Source organism: Vanacampus margaritifer, chromosome 7 (assembly GCF_051991255.1).
Source record: "Vanacampus margaritifer isolate UIUO_Vmar chromosome 7, RoL_Vmar_1.0, whole genome shotgun sequence".
NCBI lineage: Eukaryota > Metazoa > Chordata > Actinopteri > Syngnathiformes > Syngnathidae > Vanacampus > Vanacampus margaritifer.
In genome coordinates this window covers 15733930-15757159 of record NC_135438.1, presented here as the reverse complement: position 1 = coordinate 15757159, position 23230 = coordinate 15733930, and the positions used below count along the sequence as shown (strand labels likewise).

Here is a 23230-nt window from a genome sequence, read left to right as displayed (position 1 = left end):
ATCATATATAATAAAGATCTTCTAGTCTAAAATGTTTTAGAAATGTGGAAATATACGTTTAACCAATGGCAATATCAACTTCATTACTTTACATTAGCTCTTATGAAAACTATCACAAAGAGTGGCCGGCCACTGCATGATGGGAAGGTTGGGTAAGCTCCCACCAAACTACCCCCCCCCCCCACACACACACACAAATATATATTATACAATATGCACAGAGTGGGGATTTAATTAGAAATGGTAGGGCCAAATTTGAGTTATTCTGACAAATAATTAGAGCTGTGACTCCCAACCAGTGTGCTGCAGTACTTAAGTGGCAAATATTTTATATAAATATATATGTCACCAACCTACTGTGATAGACACAACAATTACCTGGACTATAATTTTATTTTTTTCAGCACATGCTCAATAAAGGTTGGGAAACACAGAGGTTGGTGACAATATATATCTGTCTGTCTGCCTATTGTCACCAACAAAACAACATTTTCCTTTGATTACGAATGATTAAAAAACAATTTTTTTTTTAAGTTGTTTGAAAATCAGCATTAATTCTTACAGAACAGCTAAACTAAAGCTATTCCCAAACTGTTTGAGCCTGGTAGGCTGTCCTTAAACGGTTGCTTTTGATTTTGAAGGCACTGGAATAGAATGGCAGCGATGTAAGGATGAAAATGAGATGGTGCCGATATAGAAGGAGGGGGTAAGAGAAGGTTTATGATATTCATAACTACATCACCTGGCGGCTTGTCGACCAGTTTAGCGCTGACGTTGCTGACCACAGTCAGCGAAGACTCCAGCCGGGTGCGTCCCGCACCTGTTGTTGTAACCTGTAACACCCGTTACAGCAAGTCTTGTGAATACGTAAATGACGTCCTGAGCAAGGAAATTTCAAGTTTCACTGGAGTGAAATGGACTGTGTATACAGTCAGGCGACAGGCTATAAATAACAGTTTCAGAGCAGCAGAAAAAAAGTAGTTGGTCGGCCTCACTTGTCACTGCCAAGCGAGCCCCCCCACCCCCTCCCACTCCTCACATTACTTCACCTCTCACTTTTATCTTAAAAACACACCTCTTAGCTATTTCTCAAGTCCAATTTGTCACCAATTAACTGCTAAATAATTAAATATTTGATCGGGTTTGACACGAAAACAAAAACAATCTGATGACTCACTTTTGATTGGAGTGATGTCATTTTGTCCAATTAGCATGTTTGGAGATTCCCTCAACTTGCTCTCAGCACTTCATTTGACACTCAACAGATTAGTGGTAAATTGGGCTGTTTTTCTTAGCACTTGTCATCACTTTCGACACTAAAGCAAACTTGATAGCGCTGAAAAGAGGCTAAGTGTTGATAAACTGCCACAAAAAGCTCAGCATGAAAAGCATCTAGCCGCTGATATTTAATTTCTGCAGCAAATCCATCAGACAGGTGCCACTCTGATGTATACGAGTGGGAACAGTGTCAGCAGACGTCTAAAACTAATTGCACATGTACGGCGAGGGGATGTATTTGTTGGAATGCTCTTTAGGTTTCACAGTTGGATGTCAGCTGTCAAGGCAGAACGTTTTCTTTTGACCTGCATATTTCTCAGTGACCCCCAGTATCTCATGTGATACCACCACAACGGCAGAAACAATATCACCCTGCCTTAGCAACCATGCGTACTGCATGTGTGCATGAAGTGTTGTCTGTTTTTGGGCTGTGTAGAGTTAATGTGCTCGAGCCTAAAATCGGCCGCATCTTGATTGTTGTGCTGGTGCAAGCCTCATTTAACATCTTTGGGAATTTGGCAGATGTCTCTGTGCCATGCTGGGCATTCCGGCCGACCGCGGGTGTTGTCTTTTACATGCTGGTGCACCTGACAATTGACTGGAAGTAGACTAAGCTTTACACGTGCTGGAATTAAGTCTGTTGGGGTTTCGAGACCTGGTCGGAATAGCCAAAATTCACATGTAATTGACATCAATTGAAATGCATGGGGTGGAGATTAACCCTAAAAATACTTCTTCTTCTTTTTTTTCTTTTCTTTTTTTTTTAAATGTGTCTTCCATGAAAAATTGTGGGAAATTGTGGGAGGGTTGGGGATAAGAGGGTCATCCCCACTTTAATGTTTAAGATCATCAAAAAAAAAAACAACAAGAAAAATAAATTGTACCCTAAATTAAATAACTGGTTGGGTCACACTGAGCAGCAACAACTGAAATCAAGCATTTTCTATTAAAAAAAAAAAGAAGAAAAAAAAATAAAAAATACTTAAATAAATTCACCCCAGTTTTTTTTCTTTCTTTCTTTTTTTTTTTTTTTTACACTTTGTTTGAAGCTAAATTTTGCAATATGCTACTGTTTTTTTGTTTGTTTGTTTTTTTTACATGAAATGGCAACAGCATCCCCAATGGCAAAAACGAGTAGTCTGTAAAAACAGAGGACATGCATGTTAAGATCTCCAAACAAGATTTTATTAGCGGTAGGTTATTTCTACATTAATTTAGTAAATATTTTATCAGACATCTCTCCTTTTTCTCTTTATTTGTCATGGGAGTACATTTTAGCCAACCTCTACTGCACTCAGAGCAATATGATTTATTTCGCTTGTTAAGCAATGGGTGGTGTGAGCTTGTGTTATTGCATAATCTCAAAAGATGGTAAAATAAATACCATAACAAGCAGAGAAATTGAGAAATTTACAGCTCTGAACATTTGACAATTCCATTGTGTACATGCAAGTTAAATACCTAATAAAATAATCTAGTTGATTTGGTTTTTGAAGCTATTTCTCGTGTTTTTTCTCTCTCCATGTTTTAAGTCAGGTAATAGTCGTACTGTCTAAAATGTTAACAGACATCTTGCATCTGGGGCCAAACTCATAGTAAGGGTACTATAAATCAGGACTACCTGTCCCTCCCTCAAGTGTGACAATGCCAAATGTGGTGCGAGGGAAGCTGACCCGGCTCTGCATCACTCATACCACGCTCCATGCAGCTATCTCGGCACTGGGGGTACACACATACTGGCAAACCCTGCCCCACTCCTCGCAATCGAGGTTAGCAAACCCTAATCAACAGACGCTTCAAAAACAGTTTCCCAACCTATATCGAGTCAAGACACATATTAAACAGCTAAAAAAAATCTCATGACACACAACCAAATAAAATTGCAATTCACTCAAAAATGTAATCATAAAATTTGAGCCTGTTTAATTGAACGCAAAGCTGTTCTGTAATTGTTGCTATTAAATTAATTGATGGCAATATATGTTGTGTATTTTTTCCCCCTCTTCCCGATCTGCTTGGAAAACCTGTTCAATATTTTCGCGAATCCATATGTGTGCAGTCAACACTGAATCAACCGAGCCAAGGACTTTGTGATTGTGACGCGAAACGAAATCAATAGCTAGTTAGAAGCCCGACACAAATGGAGGAGCAACTGTGTTGTGTTGAATGTTTGTGAAATGTGTCATTCGCTACAATCAAAATGACAAAGTCAAGGGTTTGCAACTGCAGTGCAGTTGCCAGACAAGCTCAACGTTATCTTAGCTTATTCTTTCTATTTTCCAGCAGGTTCCGTGCCACGTGGCACCATGCTGCCTCTCACAGGTCACTGTGAGTACTACATTAGACATGTTGCAGTTAAGAGCAGCAGGACACACTTTTGAAAAACAAAAGATACTGTACCTTGCTTTAACTGCATAATATAACCTTGACGTTGCTCTGTGCTTGAGATAGATGACTTCATGCTCTCTTTCTTTTCTCTTTTCTTCTCTGTCACAAGCCTTCCTTCTAGATAGCCATAAAACTGGATTTGTACAGAGAAATACGGCTCTGACAGACCTCCTCTTAAGACTCTTGTGGTGGCCCACAAGGGAGATACATTCACCAGAGATTTACATTTATGGGAGGGGAAGGAGTCATAAATATTTATTGGTTCAAAGGGAGAGTCTGATAAGGGTTGAAAGTTAGTGAGTGAAAACTGTTTTATTGTGGTCTGTGGAAAGTAAAAGAGACATACTAGACCTATTATTTGCAGCATCTCCACAATCAAATTAATTAGGAATGAATTCATGAAAATTAGGCAAACTTTCCAACCACCAAATTATATTATAGTTAATTCAGTGTACATGGTAGTAATAATTCACTTTACACAGCAATAATCTAACAATTCAACTGGTCAAAGAACGAGAAAAGTGCCCTCATTTGGTGATACACATGCTTCTGTTATTTCTGCCAATGTCGCTTATGGCAAAATGTGGCACCATCTAGTGGCTTGGTGAGGAAGTAATACAGTAAATATCTTTCAAGTTGAACTAAATCATCTCTTTCCCTGCACCGTCAACACTTTTTGTTTTTTATTTTAACAAACCGCATATTGTATTTATTCTATCAAAATGCAACCATGGCATATTATTTGATAATATAATATAATATATAGTATATTATATATAATATAATATATATATAATATAAAATACAATTAAAATTAAAATGTTATGGAAATATTGGGTGATTGTTTTTATATTTTCAGGTTGAAGTGCGCATAAGTAGAGATGTTCACAATAATTTTGGTGATTATTGATCGCAGTACTCTGACATTAGGCGACGTAAATCCTTTTTACACTCACAAGTGAGCCGTGACAGTCTTACTTGGGCCCTTAGGCACTGTGATGTCATTTAAGTCGACTGCAAGTGAGAGTGCAAGGCAAAATGGCCACATTTTTTTTTTATATATATTTTTTGACTTCCCTTTTAATTATGGGCAGTATTTTTATTTTGAAACGGCTTGAACCATCAAAAAGCCTAAAACGGTTTACAATACCGCCTAGGGGGTTTTAAGGTATTAAGCACCACCAAATATTTATACAGTTTGACAATAATATGGACTCTATCAATATATTTGAATTGGTTTAGATATCATAACGTCATTAAATGTGGGAATATTTTTGTGGGACAACCCACCCTCATCTCACTACAATGCCGTGTTAGGGCCACGTATAAATATCTTTGAATATTTGCTAAATTATAGTCGCAAATTTGTGTTTTTTTTCCCCGCAAATTTGCCACTTTAAAATGTCACAAATATTCATTTTTTTTCTCCTAAATTTGTGAGTTGTTTCTCACAAGTTTGCCACTTTATAATGTCGCAAATATCCATCTTTTTTTCTTATAAATTTGTGATTTTTTTTCTTAGAATATGAACCACCTCTCTCTCTCTCTCTCTCTCTCTTTATAAGTATATATTTCTCTTATATTTGTGAGTTATTTTAATGTTGCACATATTCAACTTTTTTCTCATAAATTTCTTTATAATAATAAATAAATAAATATGTTTTTTCTCTGAATAATACCCACCAATCTCTCAAAAAAAAAGTATATATATATATATATACCTGTATATTTATATGTGGCCCTAATACACCGTTGTACCCAACATACACATAAATCAGTTCTTTATTTTTACATGCCATGTTGCATCTTTTCTAATTCTTACCTTTGAATTTTATGTGTGCTTTTTTTAAGTACTGGAGAATTTGTCTGTCTGTGCCTACATGAATCTTCAGTTGCTATATAAAAATCTCCTGGGTTATACTGGGAAGTGCTAGTAATCCTGTACATGTAAGTAGGCTGACCAAATAAATAGTAGACCTACGTCTCAGATTAAACCCATCTAAGATGAAGACGACTCCCCCCAAAAATCTTTTATCACAGTATCTCAAAAGCATTTCCAAAATATTCAACACAATGGTTTGAAATGAAAGCATCGATCGCAACGCTGTATATTTTCACTTTCACAAAAGTTGGCTGCAGTGTTCCTCGATCTCCACACGTGTGCCAACAGCAGCAGCTCATAATGTAGCTGGCACAGAATGACCCCCACAGGCCTCCTCTGAAAATACTTTCGTCACAATGCGTGTCGCTCGAAATCCCCCCCCCGTCCCCGCACAAGCTGACCACTTGTGACTTTTCATCACATGGGCCCCCTTTGCCTGTCTGGCGGTTAATAACGGAGGCTCTCCGCGTCACTCGCATAGGCTGCCGAGCACTTGCGGTGATGTTCAACTGGTGTCCATGTCTTATCGCAGGTCCGAGCCAGTCATGCGTCAATCTCGGCTTGTGAGCAGAGGTCGACTGTGGGCAGAAAGGCAGTGTGCCGCCTTATGTCACAGCGTTAATTTGGAGCCTTGCTGCACCTCTTAAAGGTTTGTCTGCTTGTTCCATAGACTTGTGGCGGATTTCAATGTTGCCTGCTGAGCTGTCTATGCTGGAGAACCGAAGTCAGCGGGACACGCAGCTGTCTGCGAAGCTACATCGTGTTTGAATGTCGGGGTGTGTTTGGAACATGTTTCCTTGGGCTCACTGACTGGAGGGCTTTTCTGGGTTTGGACTGGAATTCTGACTCTAATTTGTTACTTCCTCCAGTGAAGCTGTGTGGGCTGATTAGGTCCATGTGGTATTTTGTTGTGATTACGCAGCTGTCCTAAGGAAGGAAGTGTTCTCACAGATCCTCATACTTCAATATCCTAAAATAGGATTTTTGTGTCTATTAAATATTAACCTTTTAGTTGTTTTTAATGGTGGTAGTGTGTCTAATTGTTTTAGTAGGAATTTGTTTTATATTGTGAATCCTTATAAGATATTGCTGACATCCGGCCGAAACCTCAACCAAGTGTTGAAAATGGCGTTCTCTCTGATGACAAAATGTTAATGGTTGAACAAACTTGCCTTTTTTTGGTCACCTGGAAAATGATGATACGCCTGATATCAGTGGCTTATGCCTACAAGTTATATTTTGTGATTGATAATTTGTTGACATGACTGGGCATCACAATTGATGTAAAATACATTGCAGATACTTTAAACAAGACCACTATATTCTGCAGTAATCCTAGTGGATTATATCAAAGGCGCAAAATGGATCTGAAAATAAACGTAATAAACGTATGACATGCTGTATATGTGAAAAGAATGGGTAATATAGTTAATTTAATTAGTTTTTGATTAACGTTAGTTGTTTTGGGGAGAGATGTTTTTATTAGGAGACCATTGTCTGACCGAGACTAACCTGTATGGTTTTAACTACATTTGTTGAAAGAAATAACATTTCCACTAAATAGAAAAATGTGACGGGAAATTGGAAGGTGAGTTTTTGAACTTTTGATGCTCAGTTCGACAAGTGTTTGGATTCTTATTATTATTAAATTCCATATAATGTAATTATGAATCCTATCAACTACTTTAATGTGAATTTAGTTGAATTTTAGTTACATTTTGTAAAATCCAAACTACATATTTTGGTTGCTGGGTGGGGGGTGGGTGGGGTCATTAAAATTGCTCTGCTTTGAAGTTATGGCAAAATAGTAACTTTGGGGATACCATTTTAACATGTCTGTGTTTGTGATGTGTGCCTTTGTTTTGCAGTGCATCTTAAATGGCATGTCTTGGGAAGAAAAAGTTGTTTTTCTTCTTATAATAATGGTGCTTAATTTCTCAATTTTTTATATAATCTTTTGTTTAGTTTTTTCTTTTCTTCTGGAGAGCTCAGTATTGTTCATTCGGTAATTTTATCGATTTGACATGTCATTAGGTCTAGTATTTTTATGTAATCCTGTTACCAAACAAGCAAGTTTGTTAGTGTAGAGACACTGCTCTGACATCACTGTCGGTCATATTTTGTAGGTGTGAACATTTCAAACTAATAACAGCGAAGGTAACGCTTCAACATAATAATGATATTGTTTTTACCTAAGCTTGGTGGATAATGTAATGGAAACTCAAATAGAACTGTGTGTGTTTCAGAATGCCGGTGAACCTGGAACTTGTTTGTACAGATTAGAACACGTTCTGGGGTGAAATTGCATCAACAACAAATGCAAATCCACGGTGTATTTTTATATAGCTGTATTAGCAGCACAAACACCAACAAGGGACAACACCGCTTTACTATGGTCACTATGGTAATGCTTTTATCATGAATGCTACCATTATTTTCATAGAACAATAAATGTAAAGCCACATTTTCATTTAACAATATTAGCAGTGTCCTAAAATGTGACAAAAAGGCACCACACAACACACACAAAGTCCATGAATAACTCACCATAACAGTAAGTCAAGAGCCACTCGCTGCGTATTGTGTTGAGCAGGCCTCGTGCATGAGAATCACCTGCCGCCATGAATCCAAATTTCAAGTAGGTCTCTTGCACACAGAATGCACTTTTCTTTTTCTTCTTGGTCATAGGCCATTTCCGTCTTTTCTTTACTCATTTTCTATCTTGTGGATTAGAATTAGGATGTTGACATTTGTCAAGAGTCCATTCATTGAAACAGAGAGAATCTGGTCACTTTTGAAAATAGGAAACAGGAAGTACTGTAATTTTTTATTTTTTATTATTATTATTCTTTCAACTGTGCGGCTCACCATGGGACCGGTCCGTCCTGGTGTTTGGGTTTGTTTGAGTCTCACAAATTGAGCTCTTGCATATCCTGATTTCTTGTGTGATGTAACATTTTCTGAGACTTTAAAAGTATATTATTCTTTTCAAATTTGGTTAAACTCCAAATTATTCTTGTTAAGGGCTTTCAGATTTTTTGCTACACTATAGCTTTCAGTGTATCCATATGCAAATTAGTAGAGTAGTGAGTATTCTTTCAAAAATGTAAACCTGCTTGCATGAGATTGCTAACTTGCTCTCAATAAATTGTTGTAAAGTGACTTTTTCAGTGTTCCAAAGGGTTCATACTGGTCTATTAAGGACACTGTTGTGATGGAAGAGGGCAACTCTTGTATTTATAGCTTCAGAGTCATAGGCTGGGGGGGATGTAAGGGTATCTCTCTCCATCAGCACGCACGTTCACTTACGAGTGTTTATAGTCCACAAGCAAAATCAATTGTCATAATTTTGTTTGTGTGATATTTGACATCTCAAAATCATCTTCAGGTAGCGCTAAACTGGAAAATGTTATTTGTCTTTGAATGAGAGTTTGTGTCAAGGTGTTTATGTTTAAGTTTGTAATGACACATGATGATGGTAGATTTATTTAATCTTTTTTTTTTTATGCTATTTGCCTAAAAACAATTTAATAAGATTTGTAACAGTGGGGTCAAGATAGTGTTGTCCAAAACTTAACAGATGATGTGATGAATAGTTGAGATGACTAAGTTTAGATTGTATGCGAGAGCATTTGTCTGAAAACGAAATGACAAACCAGTCAAAGTGGGTCAAGGCAAACGTAGACGATTTGTTTCTAAGCGCTTCTTTCACAGCGCATGTGTTGTTTGGGGCTGCTGTTCCATACATCCTATATGACATAAAGCTTGGATTGGACTACATGCCACCACATTGACTGAAATGTGGGGGAGGGGGGAGGGGGGATAATTATTTTCCTTTAAAAAAAAATTTTTTTTAAAAAGTTTAATGCCCCATTTACTAATTATTTTTATTTTAGGGTGACCAAACGTCCTCTTTTGTCCATACAGTCTACTTTTTTACATCCTGTCCGGGTGTTTGTTTGTTTGTTTTTAATTACAAAAATGACCAGTTGTCATTGTGCGACAAATGGGAGGCAGAGTGCGCTTTGTTGTTATCGTGACTGGTAGACGGCGGACTGCTCCCGAGTCGATCATGAGGGGTGTAGGAAAAATTTATCTCACTTCCTGAATGTTCAAATAAGTTCCTGAGCTGTGTTGGCGGCCCAGAAATTTAGCTTACTGGTAGTGCTCTGTGCTCCCAATTAGAGGCTTTGATCCCCACCTTCTTGATTGCAGGCTCAAAAAAAGTTAGAATTAGAACATTGCGTCATTATTTCTTCAAGTAAGACTTCAAAAGAGAGTTATGTTTTGTTTTATTTTCTACCCAGAGGAGGCATATGTTGAGTAAACTTTGAGTATCATTTAAATATCTCGAGGCCAGGCCGAGTGTCCACTTTTTTGAAGCTTAAAATATGGTCACCCTAATTTATTTGCAATCTGATGAATTTTCAGAAAGCCAGGTGTTAATATGTCCAGCCAATGAAAATGATTTTTGTTTGAATTAATTTTATACACTTACTGGCCACAACTGTGGGTAGATATGCAGAATCCAATCAAATTCAGTAGCATTCTGAAAAATTTGTTCAATTTTAATTGGCAGATGTTAATTTAACACAGTTTCCAACTTTTGCCAATTTACATGTTCGTTATTAACTAATTCACTGCCATTGACGGCTATAGACGTCAAAAATTCATTTGAAATATTTCTATTAGTTTAACTTTTTTTTCACTTTTGTTAACAAGTGTAGGAAAACCTAGAATTCTTTTTTTGTAAATTTAAAACAGATATAAAATTTGTGATTAATGGTGAGTTAACTATTGAAGTCATGCGATTAATTATAATTACAAATTTTAATCGCCTGACGCCCCTAATTTTTAATAATTTAATCGCCTGACGCCTCTCATTTCTAATAATCTTTTCTTTAAAAAAAAAAAAGTCTAGATTTTCATACTGTTGTTAACAAGTGGGAAAAAAATTTTAAACTAATAGAAATAGTTCAAATAAATTTTTGACGTTTACAGCCGTCAATGGCAGTGAATGAGTTAATACCTCGCTGACAGAATTCTTTTTTTGTAAATTTAAAACAGATATAAAATTTGTGATTAATCGTGAGTCAACTATTGAAGTCATGCGATTAATTATAATTACTAATTTTAATCGCCTGACGCCCCTAATTTTTAATCATTTAATCGCCTAACGCCCCTCATTTCTAATAATCTTTTCTTTAAAAAAAAAAAAAAGTCTAGGTTTTCATACTCTTGTTAACAAAAGTGGGAAAAAATGTTAAACTAACAGAAATAGTTCAAATAAATTTTTGACGTTTACAGCCGTCAATGGCAGTGAATGAGTTAATACCTCGCTGACAGTGTCAGTCAAAACTGAGGATTATTATCTTTGTAAAGGCAGAGTTTTTGTATTTTTATTGTGGGGGTGTGTACCTAATATTGTTGTGGTCAATACATGGATGGAACAGATTACCAGCAAATTTCCTTGAGCAGCTGACGTGTTTATCCTGCTTATTATTCAGATATCAAAAACATTACTTTTTAACGTGAGTTTTATTTAGATTAATGTAGACTTACTCTATTTGTGTTCCCTTTGCCATCAGTGCGGTGCCACTGGTCAGCGCAGACAAGAAGGGCCTTAAGGCAGGGGGGCAGCTGCCTGGCAGTTTGCAATTGGGAGTCCAGCAGCCGAACCAGCAGGTCCTCCTGACTCCAGCCAGTCTCCAGCTTGCTCAGCTGCAGGCCCAGCTTACCCTCCATCGCCTCAAGCTGGCTCAGGGCGGCAATACAGCCACCGCAGCCACCGTTCTCAATCAGGTCCTTTCCAATGTTGCCATGGCCCAGCCTCTCTTCAATCAACTGCGGAACCCCCAAGTTGGCTTGCCCACAGGAGTGCTCGGTTTTCCCACTTCAAATGCAGCCTTGGGGGCAGGCGGATTCAACCAAAGCCCAGGGAATGTGAGGCTGAACCATCATGGTGGAGGGCCCAGAGTGGGCCAACAGGGTGTGGAGTCCGGGCCTACGTATCCATCTGATATCGACAGGCGTCTTCAGTACAACTTGGGAGGGACATCTTCAGCATCAGCCCCTGCAGCTGATGGACATTATTCCGTGGTCAGCGCTCAAGCAAAACAACTGAACAATGTTGGGTTCAAACAAGACTTCTTTGGTCAAGATATCTCCAGCCAACAAGCTGGATTCAGTGTTGGCGATCAGAACGTGAATCTGTATAACTGCACTGGACAGACAGACAAATGGAATGGTCCGACGAACACGAGTCATACTGTGAATGCACCGCTGGTCTCTGACGTCGCCACTGTTTGGACCGCAGCTGGGCAGGCAGTGCGGTCCAGAAATGAACTGTACAATCCGGAGGAGCCCACTTCTGAGCTCAAGTTCAAGGCCACGAGTGGGGCTTCGTCTTTTCTTATTGACGGCTTGCAGGGCTTTGGGACTTACCAACCCCTACATGGAGGCGAGGAAATGGTATGTTCAGGTACCAAGACGCTTCAGCCTTACCAAGTTAATGACTACCACGCTGTCACGCCCACTCAACTGCCACACCAGTGCAGCATCTGTGACAAGAAAGTCTACAACCTCAAGGTGAGTCCGTTGTTTGGTAAAAAGTCATGAAAATGCAATTGGATTTAAGAAAGTAAATTGATTAATTGAACTAGACACACTTTTTTTTGTGATACGTATAGCAAGTCATACATAGTATCAAGTCGAGTCAAGAGGGTTGTAAGCAAATCGTACATCAATTCATAAAAATAGTGCCAAACTAGTATTTGAGTTATCTATTACTTCATTTTCACAGACATGAAGCTAAGGTTAAGTTTGTTCAGCTATCTGTTAGCTTAGCATAGCCTACCTGGTTTTGTGGGTTTAAAAGTGACCGATTAAGTTAGATGTTGTTGTCTTTGAAGAGGGTCTTCTGCCCAGATTTAGTCATAACTGTTTTAATTTCCTTATTTCCTCAGTAGAGTTTTTTATGTATCTTTGTGAGTGTTATCGCAACATCTGCCAGGTGCCGTCGTGACTGAAAAACCTCCTCTATTCCACAACAATGGGCCATTGTCTGTGTTTGAAGTCAATGTGTTTGAATGATGGCTTTGAGGTCAATGTGTTTGAATGATGGCTTTGAAGTCTCTCTCATGTCCGGTGAACTCCGGGTGGGCTGTTTGCTGTGGGCTTTGTGGTACCGCCCTTCAAGATAGTATAAGAATGTTGTAAGTCCTCTGTAATCTTTGCACTTGTGAGAGGCTGCAGCCATTGTCTGTAACTCACTTGTGCCCGGAATATTCTGTAGAAATAAAAGCTTTGAAGTAACTGTTCATCGATCTCCAGCCTGTATTCGGATAACCAACATTCTCACTACCCGAAAGAAAACGAACACGCGGAGGAAAAGATCTGCCTCTACAACATCTCTTATCTTACCTTTCACGTCATGTCCCCTTTCCCAAATTTTATCAAAAGCATGATCCTTTAATCCAAATGTAATAAATTAATCTTTGGAGCTCCTCGTTGAAACTTGCTTCATGTGCTGCAGTCCACATTACAGGCATTCTGACGGTTTCCGAGTTTATACAAACTTGTAGAATTTTGTGAAGTTGTCACAGTGAACGCTTAAAACACTGCAAGTCAAAATTTTTAGTCAACAGTCTTTCACAATAATTCATGATTCATTTGCCTTTATAAAAAAAAAAAGATCAATATTAAATCACATGTGCCATATAGAAGCATTTTAATACTTTCTGTGTGACCTGGCAGAAGAGTATTATTAAAGTGATCTTTGGAAGAAAAAACAAACCCTCTGACTCCAATTTAAATTGTAATTGTTATGTTAAAACTTGTCGCTTCCACAGATGGTAGAGACAGAAGTTGTGACCGAGAGGTCTTGGCTCAAAACCTCATCCGGGACACCGAGCAACCTCGGTTTTCTTAGCCATATTATTTAGCAATGGAAGTTGAAAAGAAGGAAGTGGACAGCTCTCGAAACAAAATAAGAGTAACAACACAACACTTTATCTGGAATGAGTCATGCTAGCAATATAGCCGCCATGTCTAAGAACGTCTTGTTTACAGTATGTGCATGCTCGCGCAGTGCACGTCACGTGCACGCTAACATGAGTGAGGGACGTGGCTTCGGTCGTGACTCGTGAGGGCTGTGGGGTGAAGTGAGGCTGCATTCAAATCTTGCTAGCGAAGACTACCAACTTCCAATTTAAGCCACAATCACAAATCAATTCCACACGATCGATTAAGTTACGTTTTTGTTTCATGCTATTTTAACTGAAAACCACACCATACTCTCTAAGATTTTTTTAAGTGCTTTGAGTTTGTACACAAGAGGGAAAGCTACTTAGTGTTAGACGTCAAGAGTTCATGCGTGTCAACTTGTGTGTGTATTTTCAGGACTGGGACCAGCACGTAAAGGGAAAGCTACACCTGCAGAACCGAATGGCGTACAATAAAGGGTGAGTGAGTGTGGGTGCTCAAATCAGTGTTGCTTTTTAAATAATAACATACAGCATATAGTGGCTTACTCTGGGCTACCTTGTCATTGGGTCTGGTCAGAAGAGATGTACCTGGTTGTCTTTTCAAATATTTCATTTTGTTTGCAAAAGACATATTGGTGTTTCCATGAATATGCGCACTGTCATAAGACAGCTCAAATGAACCGTGTGCTTAATTGTTCTAGCTCGGCAGTAGCGGCGGCTGGAGCTGCTCACTACACACTCAGTAGGCCCACTGATGGCGCTCTCAATGGAGGGGATTCAATGAGCTACACTGCCGCCGGTCAAGGTAAGTTATTCAATAACATGCTTCACAAAAGTTGGCTTGTCAGTGTGCAGTTTTTCAAATGATGGCAATATGTAAATGGCAGTAATTGATGGAGCTGACAGAGTGAGGTAACACGTTATTATAAATAGATACAGGGCATTGCCGTGTCTAGAATTAAAAGGTCCAATCGCCTCCCGTTACATGCCTTATATATGATAGGTTATTATTACTCAGTGTGGTAAGACCAGCATACTGTAAAAGCAACATTGATTTAAAAAGTAATTGATATTAACTCATTCATTGCCTGTGACGGCTATAAACGTCAACAATTCATTTGAACTATTTCTATTAGTTTAACAATTTTTTGTTCCACTTTTGTTAACAAAAGTATGAAAACCTAGAATTTTTTTATTGTACATTTAGAACAGATATGAAAATTGTGATTAATTGGGAGTTAACTAGTGAAGTCATGCGATTAATTACAATAAAAAATTGTAATCGACTCTTGCCCCTAATATTTTATCTTTTTTTTTTAAATTTATTCATTCACTGCCTTTGACGGCTATAAACATCCACATTTCATTTTAACTATTTCTATTAGTTTAACATTTTTCCCCACTTTTGTTAACAAGAGTATGAAAACCTAGAATTTTTTTAATTGTAAATTTAGAACCGATATAAAATTTGTGATTAATCGTGAGTTAACTAGTGAAGTCGTGCGATTAATTACAATTAAAAATTGTAATCGCCTCTTGCCCCTAATTTTTAATAATCTTTTTTAAAAATGAATTTATGGCAGTGAATGAGTTAAAAGGATACTTAATTCAATTTTCAACACTAAGAAGATAATAATTAATTTGATAATTAACATTTTGCCACTTGCTGTGGACTGAAAATCAAAATGACATCACAGGTGCTCAGAGCTCTGGATCATCGCTCACCAGTTTTCTGAGCAAACTAAGCCATGATTGGTCGTTACCTGAGCCTGCTGTTCACACCTGATGTCCATTTCAGTCGACATCAAGTGGCAAAATCTGTTGTATTGTCCCACCACACTGATGTTAACAGCATAGCATGCCGTACTTAAGGCAGACATATTAATTTTATTGTTGCGTATTATTGTGGAGGAAACTACGCTCTGCTTAAAATTTTAAATCCACACCACCACATAACAGTTTATTGCAATTATTTTATACTTTGGGCCCTATTTTCTTGCCCCGGTCCCGTCTAGTGCAAAGTGCAGTCCAACTGTGCGCACGGGTGGAGTTTTCTTTCTTTTGGTATTTTGGTAGACGGGCGTCGGTGTAAAGCGATATTTGCGCCGTTGTGAGAGTGAACACAGCCGACTTGTTTCCCGGGAAATGTAAGCAGCTCTCCTCATTCCCTTAAAATTAAGCACAGGAAAGTCACGCAGACAGTCTTTAACATTGTGAAAGCAGAAATAGTCGGTCCACAATTATTCAGAGGGTTTGATGCACACTGTTGTCATATTTATGAATGAAATACGACATCCGCCAACTGCCTGTGCCTTGATAAAATTCACCAAAATCACATTACACCGCCTGCGCCACAACTTAGACCTGATTTCACCCGGTCTAAAGTCTAGCATACTTTTTGTCATAAAATTGTCCAGAGCGCCGGGGGCACGTAAAAGAAAACATCCTCAATTGGACGGAATGCCCTGCCCCAGTCTGCCAAATTACCAAACACGGTAAACTTAGACTTGCCCCGGTACAAAAATCAAGATGCACTAGTTTAACCTATGAAAATAATGGCAATAATTCAATGGTATAATCTGAGTATTTGCTACAATTACCCACTTTGCATATTGGAAATTGTTTCCACAGATGTTTCCTCAGGAGTCAACACCTCATACTTGCCAGCTGCGGCTATGAAGAATTACCCTTTGCCCAACACGGGATTTACGTCACACCAGCCAGAGTCAAAGGTTTGACAAAATTGTGTCTTTTTTTTCACCCCTCACATTAATGTATTGTGTCCCAATAAAAAAAATATGAAATAAATATAGCTATCATCTTACAACTGACCACATTTATACACAGTCATAACCACAAGCCAGTTAAATTGTACTAATTTAGCTTGCTCCTTGAAAAAAAGGATGATTATACCACCTATGTATTTTGAGAAATGAGGAAGACGGGAAGTTGGAACCATTTGATTGCCCCTCTACTGGATAGATTTTCTATCTATATCAATTTGTGCATTTTATACATGATCAATTACATCTGGATAATAAAAACAAAACTAATGTACAAATCCTGACAATTACAAAGCCACTAATCAAACCATTGATTGTGTTGTCAGCATAAAGTTAAGGACTTGGGCTTTTGAGCCAGATGACCATGTTTCAAGTTCGAGCTCCTGTTGACGTGCCCTTGAGCAACACATCGTCCCCACCAGCTCAGATCAAGCACTTTCACTAAGACGCTCTCATTGCATGCCTATAGTGTATGTGTTTGTTCTGGTTCTGGTTCTATGTGTGGTGTGAAAAAATAAGTGTATATCGGAATATGAGTTGAATTTCCACTTGATGGACTTTAACATGTATGATTAAAAAAAAATAATAATTACTGGACCTCAAAAAACAGTTGAGTGACTTGAAAACTGTGTCACAAGTACTGTAAACACTGAAAGGTATTACCAACATTAGCGCAAATTGCTATACAGGTTATGGTAAATTGAGATATTGAGGTATTCTTGTATGAAAGAATTGTGAAATAGTTTTTTGGGGTTAAACAAGTAATGCTGTGAACTCGAATGATCGGGATGGAAGTGTCCATTTCACAGCGGCCAACTTTTCATCATCTAACAATGGAGGTCTGCTTGCATTTCCTTATAAACTACAATGGGTGCTGAGAATACCACTGCTTCCACTGTAAAATGACGTTTCTTTTTTTTCTTTTCTTTCTTTTATTTTTTTTCTGTAGAGCTCAGTATTGTTCATTCGGTAATTTTACCGATTTGACATGTCATGATCATTGCTCTCTTTTTTTTTGTATGTGCGAGTGTGTGTGTATTCATTAGTTCACCTAAAAACTATTTAAAAAATCCCATACCGTTCACCTAAACCGAGCACTTCCATTGTAAAATGACTTTTCCATGCATTCACATGTTCAAATCTCAGTGATGGGAAATCCACATGATTCACAGGTTGCTCGCTGGAAGAGGCTTTTATTGTGTGAGTGTGAACATATTTATAGGCTATTCTAAATGGGCTAAAGTTAGTTTCTATAAACAAACACCTGCCTGAGTAGAACAGCTGGAGTTTTACCATTTTACCATCAGTGTTTATGAGTCCAGAGTGAAAGGCAAAAGAGCCATTAACACGACATTTCTTCAAACAATCGAATAAAATAATTAAAAAAAATGACCAATCAGAATGAAGGACTTGAAGATACTATGTGCATGTGACAAGTCCATTTTCATACTGGCATATACCGTACGCTATGTTTCTTTGAATTACAGTCTCTTTTTTTTCTCTTTTTCTCAGGAGAGCTCAGTATTGTTCATTCGATTTGACATCATCATTGGTCTCCTTTTTTTTAAAAAACAGATAAATTAAAAAAATGTAATAAATGTTTTTTTGTTTTTTTTTAAATATATATACATATATATATACATATACACACACATATATATATATATATATATATATTTTATTTTTTTTTTTGTATGTGGGTGAGTATGTGTATGTGCGTGTGTGTGTGTGTGCGTGCGTGCGTGCGAGCGTGTGTGTATTCAACAGTTCACCTAAAGCCCATTAAAAAAAATCCCATACTAATAATATAATATAATAATAAATTGCCAAATGCAGAAACATCAATGTAAGTTATCACGATGTAGTGGCTCTCGCCAACAGACAGAATAAAGTAACCAGAATTAGGTTAAAAAATTCTATATACGTAGACCATGTTTCTATAAATTTTGATATTTGGTTTTTATTTGAGGCAGATATTTTTTCCATTAAAATGTGATTTATGAGGAGGTTAGACCATTGGTCGATATTCAGAGTTTGTTTATTTTTCCAGTTAACAAGAATTGTTTTTTTAGCGATAGTAAGGGCTACAAGTGTAGATTGAAATTGTTTATGTGGTAAGTCAGTTGTTGTTAGGTCACCTAGCAAACACAAGTTTGGAGATAAAAGGTATCCTACAGTCCAAAATAGTTTTTCTAAGACTTTAGTCCAGAAATACATAACCGGAGTACATAATCATAAAACATTATGAATTACAGTCTCATGCTGTGTCCCCCCCCTTCAACTAAGACGGTAGCGTCAAGGAATGAGAAACCAAACACAAAAACAATAAACACAGGATTACAGAGAATTACTGTTAGCAGCACAGGCCTAACAACCTCCAGGCAGGCAGCTGTGTCAAACTACACATAAAGTAGAGATGAGTAAATTGATACCAGGGCATGCAAGGTCTGTGGAACGTTGGGAGGACCTCGGAAAGTACAACTCCTTGGAACGTCAAACAAACAGATGTGTCCTCTGGATATTTTATGGTCAATCAACGCCATATTAGATAGTTGTATACATGTATATGGCCGGAGTTGAATACGTTGAAGGTGTTCAGCAACACTGCACACGACCGAGCGCATTCAGAAGGCTAACTTGTGTGGCGAGAAAAAAATGAAGTGAAAATTGTTTTCTTTCTGTTTCTTACAGAGGAATCTCTATAACATGCAGTACAACACATATCTTGAGAAGTGTTCTTTATATTAATACCACCCATATCGAATTAAATAGAGCAAAAAAATAAAATAAAATAAAAACATGGTCTAGAACATGTCGGAAAATACTTGAACAAAATGGAATGTACAAGAATTGACACTTTAGAGGGCGAGTCAAACAAAAAAAATATTTACAATAATATGTTGTAAGTGCCCACATAATTCTGATTAATATTGTGTGTGTTGAATATGAGTTAAAATGGAAGTCAACCCCCATTTTTATTTATTATTTTTTTTACAATAATATGTTCTATGCAACCACACTAGTCCAAATATGGTAATCTGGTTGATATTGTGTTAGTGGAATATGAGTTAAGAAGCAAAATCCAGTAGTTTTATCAAATATTTAACCAAAATCAGAAGGCAGCCATTTTACCACTAATGACAATAATTAATGGCATCACAATTGCTCAGGTGTCAGGTAACAACCAATCACAGCTCAGCTTCAAAAAACAGGTGAGCTGTGATTGGTCGTTGCCTCAGCCCTGAGCAACTGTGATGACATCTTTAGTTGACAGCAAGTGGCAAAATGGCCGCCCCCTGAGATAGATAAAAATGGCAGAATTTTTATGCATAACTCATATTCCACATGTAATATTAATGAGAATGTCATGTTTAGACTAGTGATGTCACATATAACATATTATTATGTGTTAAGTGTTCCAGGTTGACTTCCACTTGAAGCAGCAAAATCCACACATCTCAGGGAGCGGCGGCCATTTTGCCATTTGCTGTCCAGTGCAAATGACCAATCATGGCTCAGATTCAGAAAACAGGTCGTGATTGGTCGTTACCTGAACCCTGAGCAACTGTGATGTCATGCCTTAACTTGATAACAAGTAACAAATGCCTTTGTTGATGCTGTTGATGCTATTTTGGGCTGTCCTCGTTGTTGTTCTTGTTGTTGTTTTGATCCACAGTGTTTTTGTTCACAGTTTGAATCACTACTGCTGGTTTGTGTTCTCAGCTAACGATCATCTCCTAAGCAGGGTATTATAGTTTTGGAATTTTTCATTTTAGTTAGTTTTTATTTCGTTTTGAGTTTTGATTTTTAAATTGAGTTAGTTTTAATTAGTTTTCAAGGTGGTTCTGTTAGTTTTTATTACTTTCAGTTATTTCATAAATGCTTAGTTTTAGTTAGTTTCAGTATTAGTTTTAGTTTTTTTTTTTTTAAAGAGTGTATTACTTGTGCGCAATATTTAAAAAAACACCATGGGAGCAACGTCATCTGAAGGTGCTTTTCTATTGGCTGCTGCTAGATGATGTAACTTTTGTGTGACACACTTTCAAATGTCCTTATTGCGGTTAATACCAAAATCAATCTACTTAAAATCACATTTAAAATCATCCCCAAAGGCTCATGCATTATATTTATTACTAAAGACTAAAACGAAGGACATTTTTGCTATAATTATAGTTAGTTTGTTAGTTTTGTAAAAATAAAATGTAGTTTTTGTTTTTATTTTTATTTCATTAACGAACTTGTTTTTTGAATTTTATTTTTTTCCGTTAGTTTTAGTTACCTAAAATAAGCTAGCTCCTGAGTCACCCTCTGTGGGTGCTGCGGTCAAACCGCCTGAGCGTTCACAAGCACACGACATTTGCAGGTCAAACACCGGTAAAGTGCAGAGAGCACCACCCAAGACTCTTCTTCTCTCCAACATTCAGAGGACATTAACAGCCTATAATGGGATCTGTTTATTGAGCCCAGTGTATATTGACCTTTGTGTGCTCTGATGGTGGCAGTGGTACTGGCAGAGAGCTGTTAATAGAATTATCGCTCTTGTACCGCTCAAACTGCCAAAGTCAACTTGCTGGTCTGAAACCATTAAGTGCAGACTGCTTGAAACTAAAAGTAAGAAAAAAATGCAGATGTTGCAGTTATTTTTAAACAAGGTTTGAACATTTAGGTGAGCTGCTTTAAAAAAAAATAATAATAATTATTTTTGCTTATTGTCATCATGATACAATTGATAAGTGTGACGTATGCAGATATTTAATGAAATTAAGATAATCTCCTTTGGACATTTTTTTAAATAGCTTTTAGTCCGATTGTGAATAATTGTTTGTGTTTAGATTTTCCCTGATCAAATGACCCGTTTTACTGTTGGTGGAAAGGGGAATTCAAACTTTCAGCCGTCATCCACATGCAACAGTCCGCCCCTGAAAAATTGCAGTTGCAGCACAATGCTTGCAGAAATTCGACTCGGTGATGAATTCACAAATGCTTTCTGCAACTGTGGTAAAGGAGAATTTCTGTTTGGTACTTCATTAAGTAGCAATTTGTGAAATGTGAGCATGCTGAGGACTGCAATAAAAATGGTGCCAAATATACAACACCCCAAAGCAGGTAGATATTACATCTGCTGGTATGTTTATGGAAGAATGAGCTGTGTCTCAGAATTAAAAGGGATGTTGAAAATGCAATTAAATCTGGGCCGGTATACTTTGCAGTATCAAATAGTTGAAACATTTCTTGGCAGTAAGCTGACAAGTGTGTAAATCTGAATGTGAAAACTTTAATTGTACTGCTACAATTTGGGCATTAGTATTAATAGAGCCAGCTGGATCAAAGACATGCCGTGTGATAGTGTTGCATTGACGATGGGCGGAATGCGGCAACCTCCACCACAGACATACTAGACTATATTATGCTGACATATCATTGTATAATATAATCCATTATGCAGTTGTAATGATTATGAATCCTATCCCATTTTTTTTGGGGGGGGGGGGGGGGTGATTGACATGGACTAATCACATGGTTGTACGTGTAAGGACAGTTTGGATCACTTGCTTAAGTTACCAATTATGGTAACTTCACACTCTCTGGAGGCCCTTGGGGAAATTCTCATTACACTCTGAAGAGAAATGTCAGAGTCAGGCTGCTGGGCAACTATGTCACACCCCCCGAGCAGTTGGGGTTTCATGACCTTGCTCAAGGGCACCATGTCCCAATTGCCAAGTCAAAAACGAAGCCACTGCTGCCATTTTTTTCCTCTCTCTCTGATGTTAATATTTTTCTTGTTATATTTTCAGCCGTTTCCACCAAGAAAGGCCACCACGGGACGTGTTGTTCACATCTGCAATCTCCCCGAAGGCAGTTGTACTGAGAATGATGTCATCAATCTGGGACTGCCCTTTGGCAAAGTTACCAATTACATCTTGATGCGCTCAACCCATCAGGTGCTACAAAATATTTTTGTCACTGATGCTTTTTGGTATAGGCTTAGTAATGTTTATTAATAAACGGATTTTCTACAAGATTGGAGTTTTTCAGTGAGTGTACATCCAGAAGATCATTTTGTGAGGTCCATGTTAAAAAAAATCCATCTGCACCAAAATTTGGTTCACTGGTTAGGGGTGTGAATTGCCTAGTGCCTCGCGATTCGATTCATATCACGATTCGATTCGATACCGATTAATCCCGATGCGAATCTAGAAATTGATTATTGCGATTTTTTTTTTTTTACTCAAATTTAGGAAATACTAATCAGTAAACTTGTACATGTACACTGTAAGATTTGTATGAAAATGTATTTATTTATCTGAAAATTCAGGCTTATAACTGAGCCACTGCATTTAACAAACAGGTTGCAGTCGGTTTCATGTTTAAACAGCACTTAAAAAAAAAAAGTAGTAAAACTGTTAAGTGCATTTTTTGTATGTTTGCGTTTTAATATTACATTTAAAAAAAATTATACAACTGTTGAGTGATTTGTTTTCATGCTCTCTCCAATCAGGCCTTTCTGGAGATGGCCTACATCGAGGCAGCTCAAGCCATGGTTCAGTACTACCAACTGACTCCAGCCATGATAAACAATCAGAAACTTCTGATTCGAATGTCGAAAAGGTACCAGGAGCTGCAACTAAAGGTAAGACTCGTGGATGCCTTGTGTTCAGTTACCCCCAAATAAAAAGGCAATTACTTAAATGAAATTTCTTATTTTTATAGAAACCGGGTAAAGATGTTCAGGCAATCATCCACGATATTGCTTCTCATTGGGAAAGAGACGAAACGAAAGAACTTGAGCAGTAAGGAAATGTTTCATCCATCTGCAAAATGATTAAAAAAACACAGATTATTGAAACGTAACTTCATCCCAAACAGCAACACTTTGCTACGCTATTTGGCTAAAAGTTCACTTGTACGTGACA

The 23230-nt window shown here is 37.6% G+C and overlaps 1 protein-coding gene across 2 annotated transcripts in view; it reads left to right on the top strand.

Moving 5' to 3' along the window:
* rbm20 (RNA binding motif protein 20) overlaps positions 1-23230 on the top strand; it is a 46042-nt gene that overhangs the window by 14921 nt on the left and 7891 nt on the right. For both annotated transcript variants that reach the window (XM_077570973.1, XM_077570974.1), the window contains 7 exons: positions 11137-12136; positions 13949-14010; positions 14235-14338; positions 16165-16265; positions 22112-22258; positions 22816-22947; positions 23028-23107. In XM_077570973.1, the coding sequence (XP_077427099.1) occupies positions 11137-12136; positions 13949-14010; positions 14235-14338; positions 16165-16265; positions 22112-22258; positions 22816-22947; positions 23028-23107 (1626 nt within the window). The remainder of the gene's footprint in view (positions 1-11136; positions 12137-13948; positions 14011-14234; positions 14339-16164; positions 16266-22111; positions 22259-22815; positions 22948-23027; positions 23108-23230) is intronic.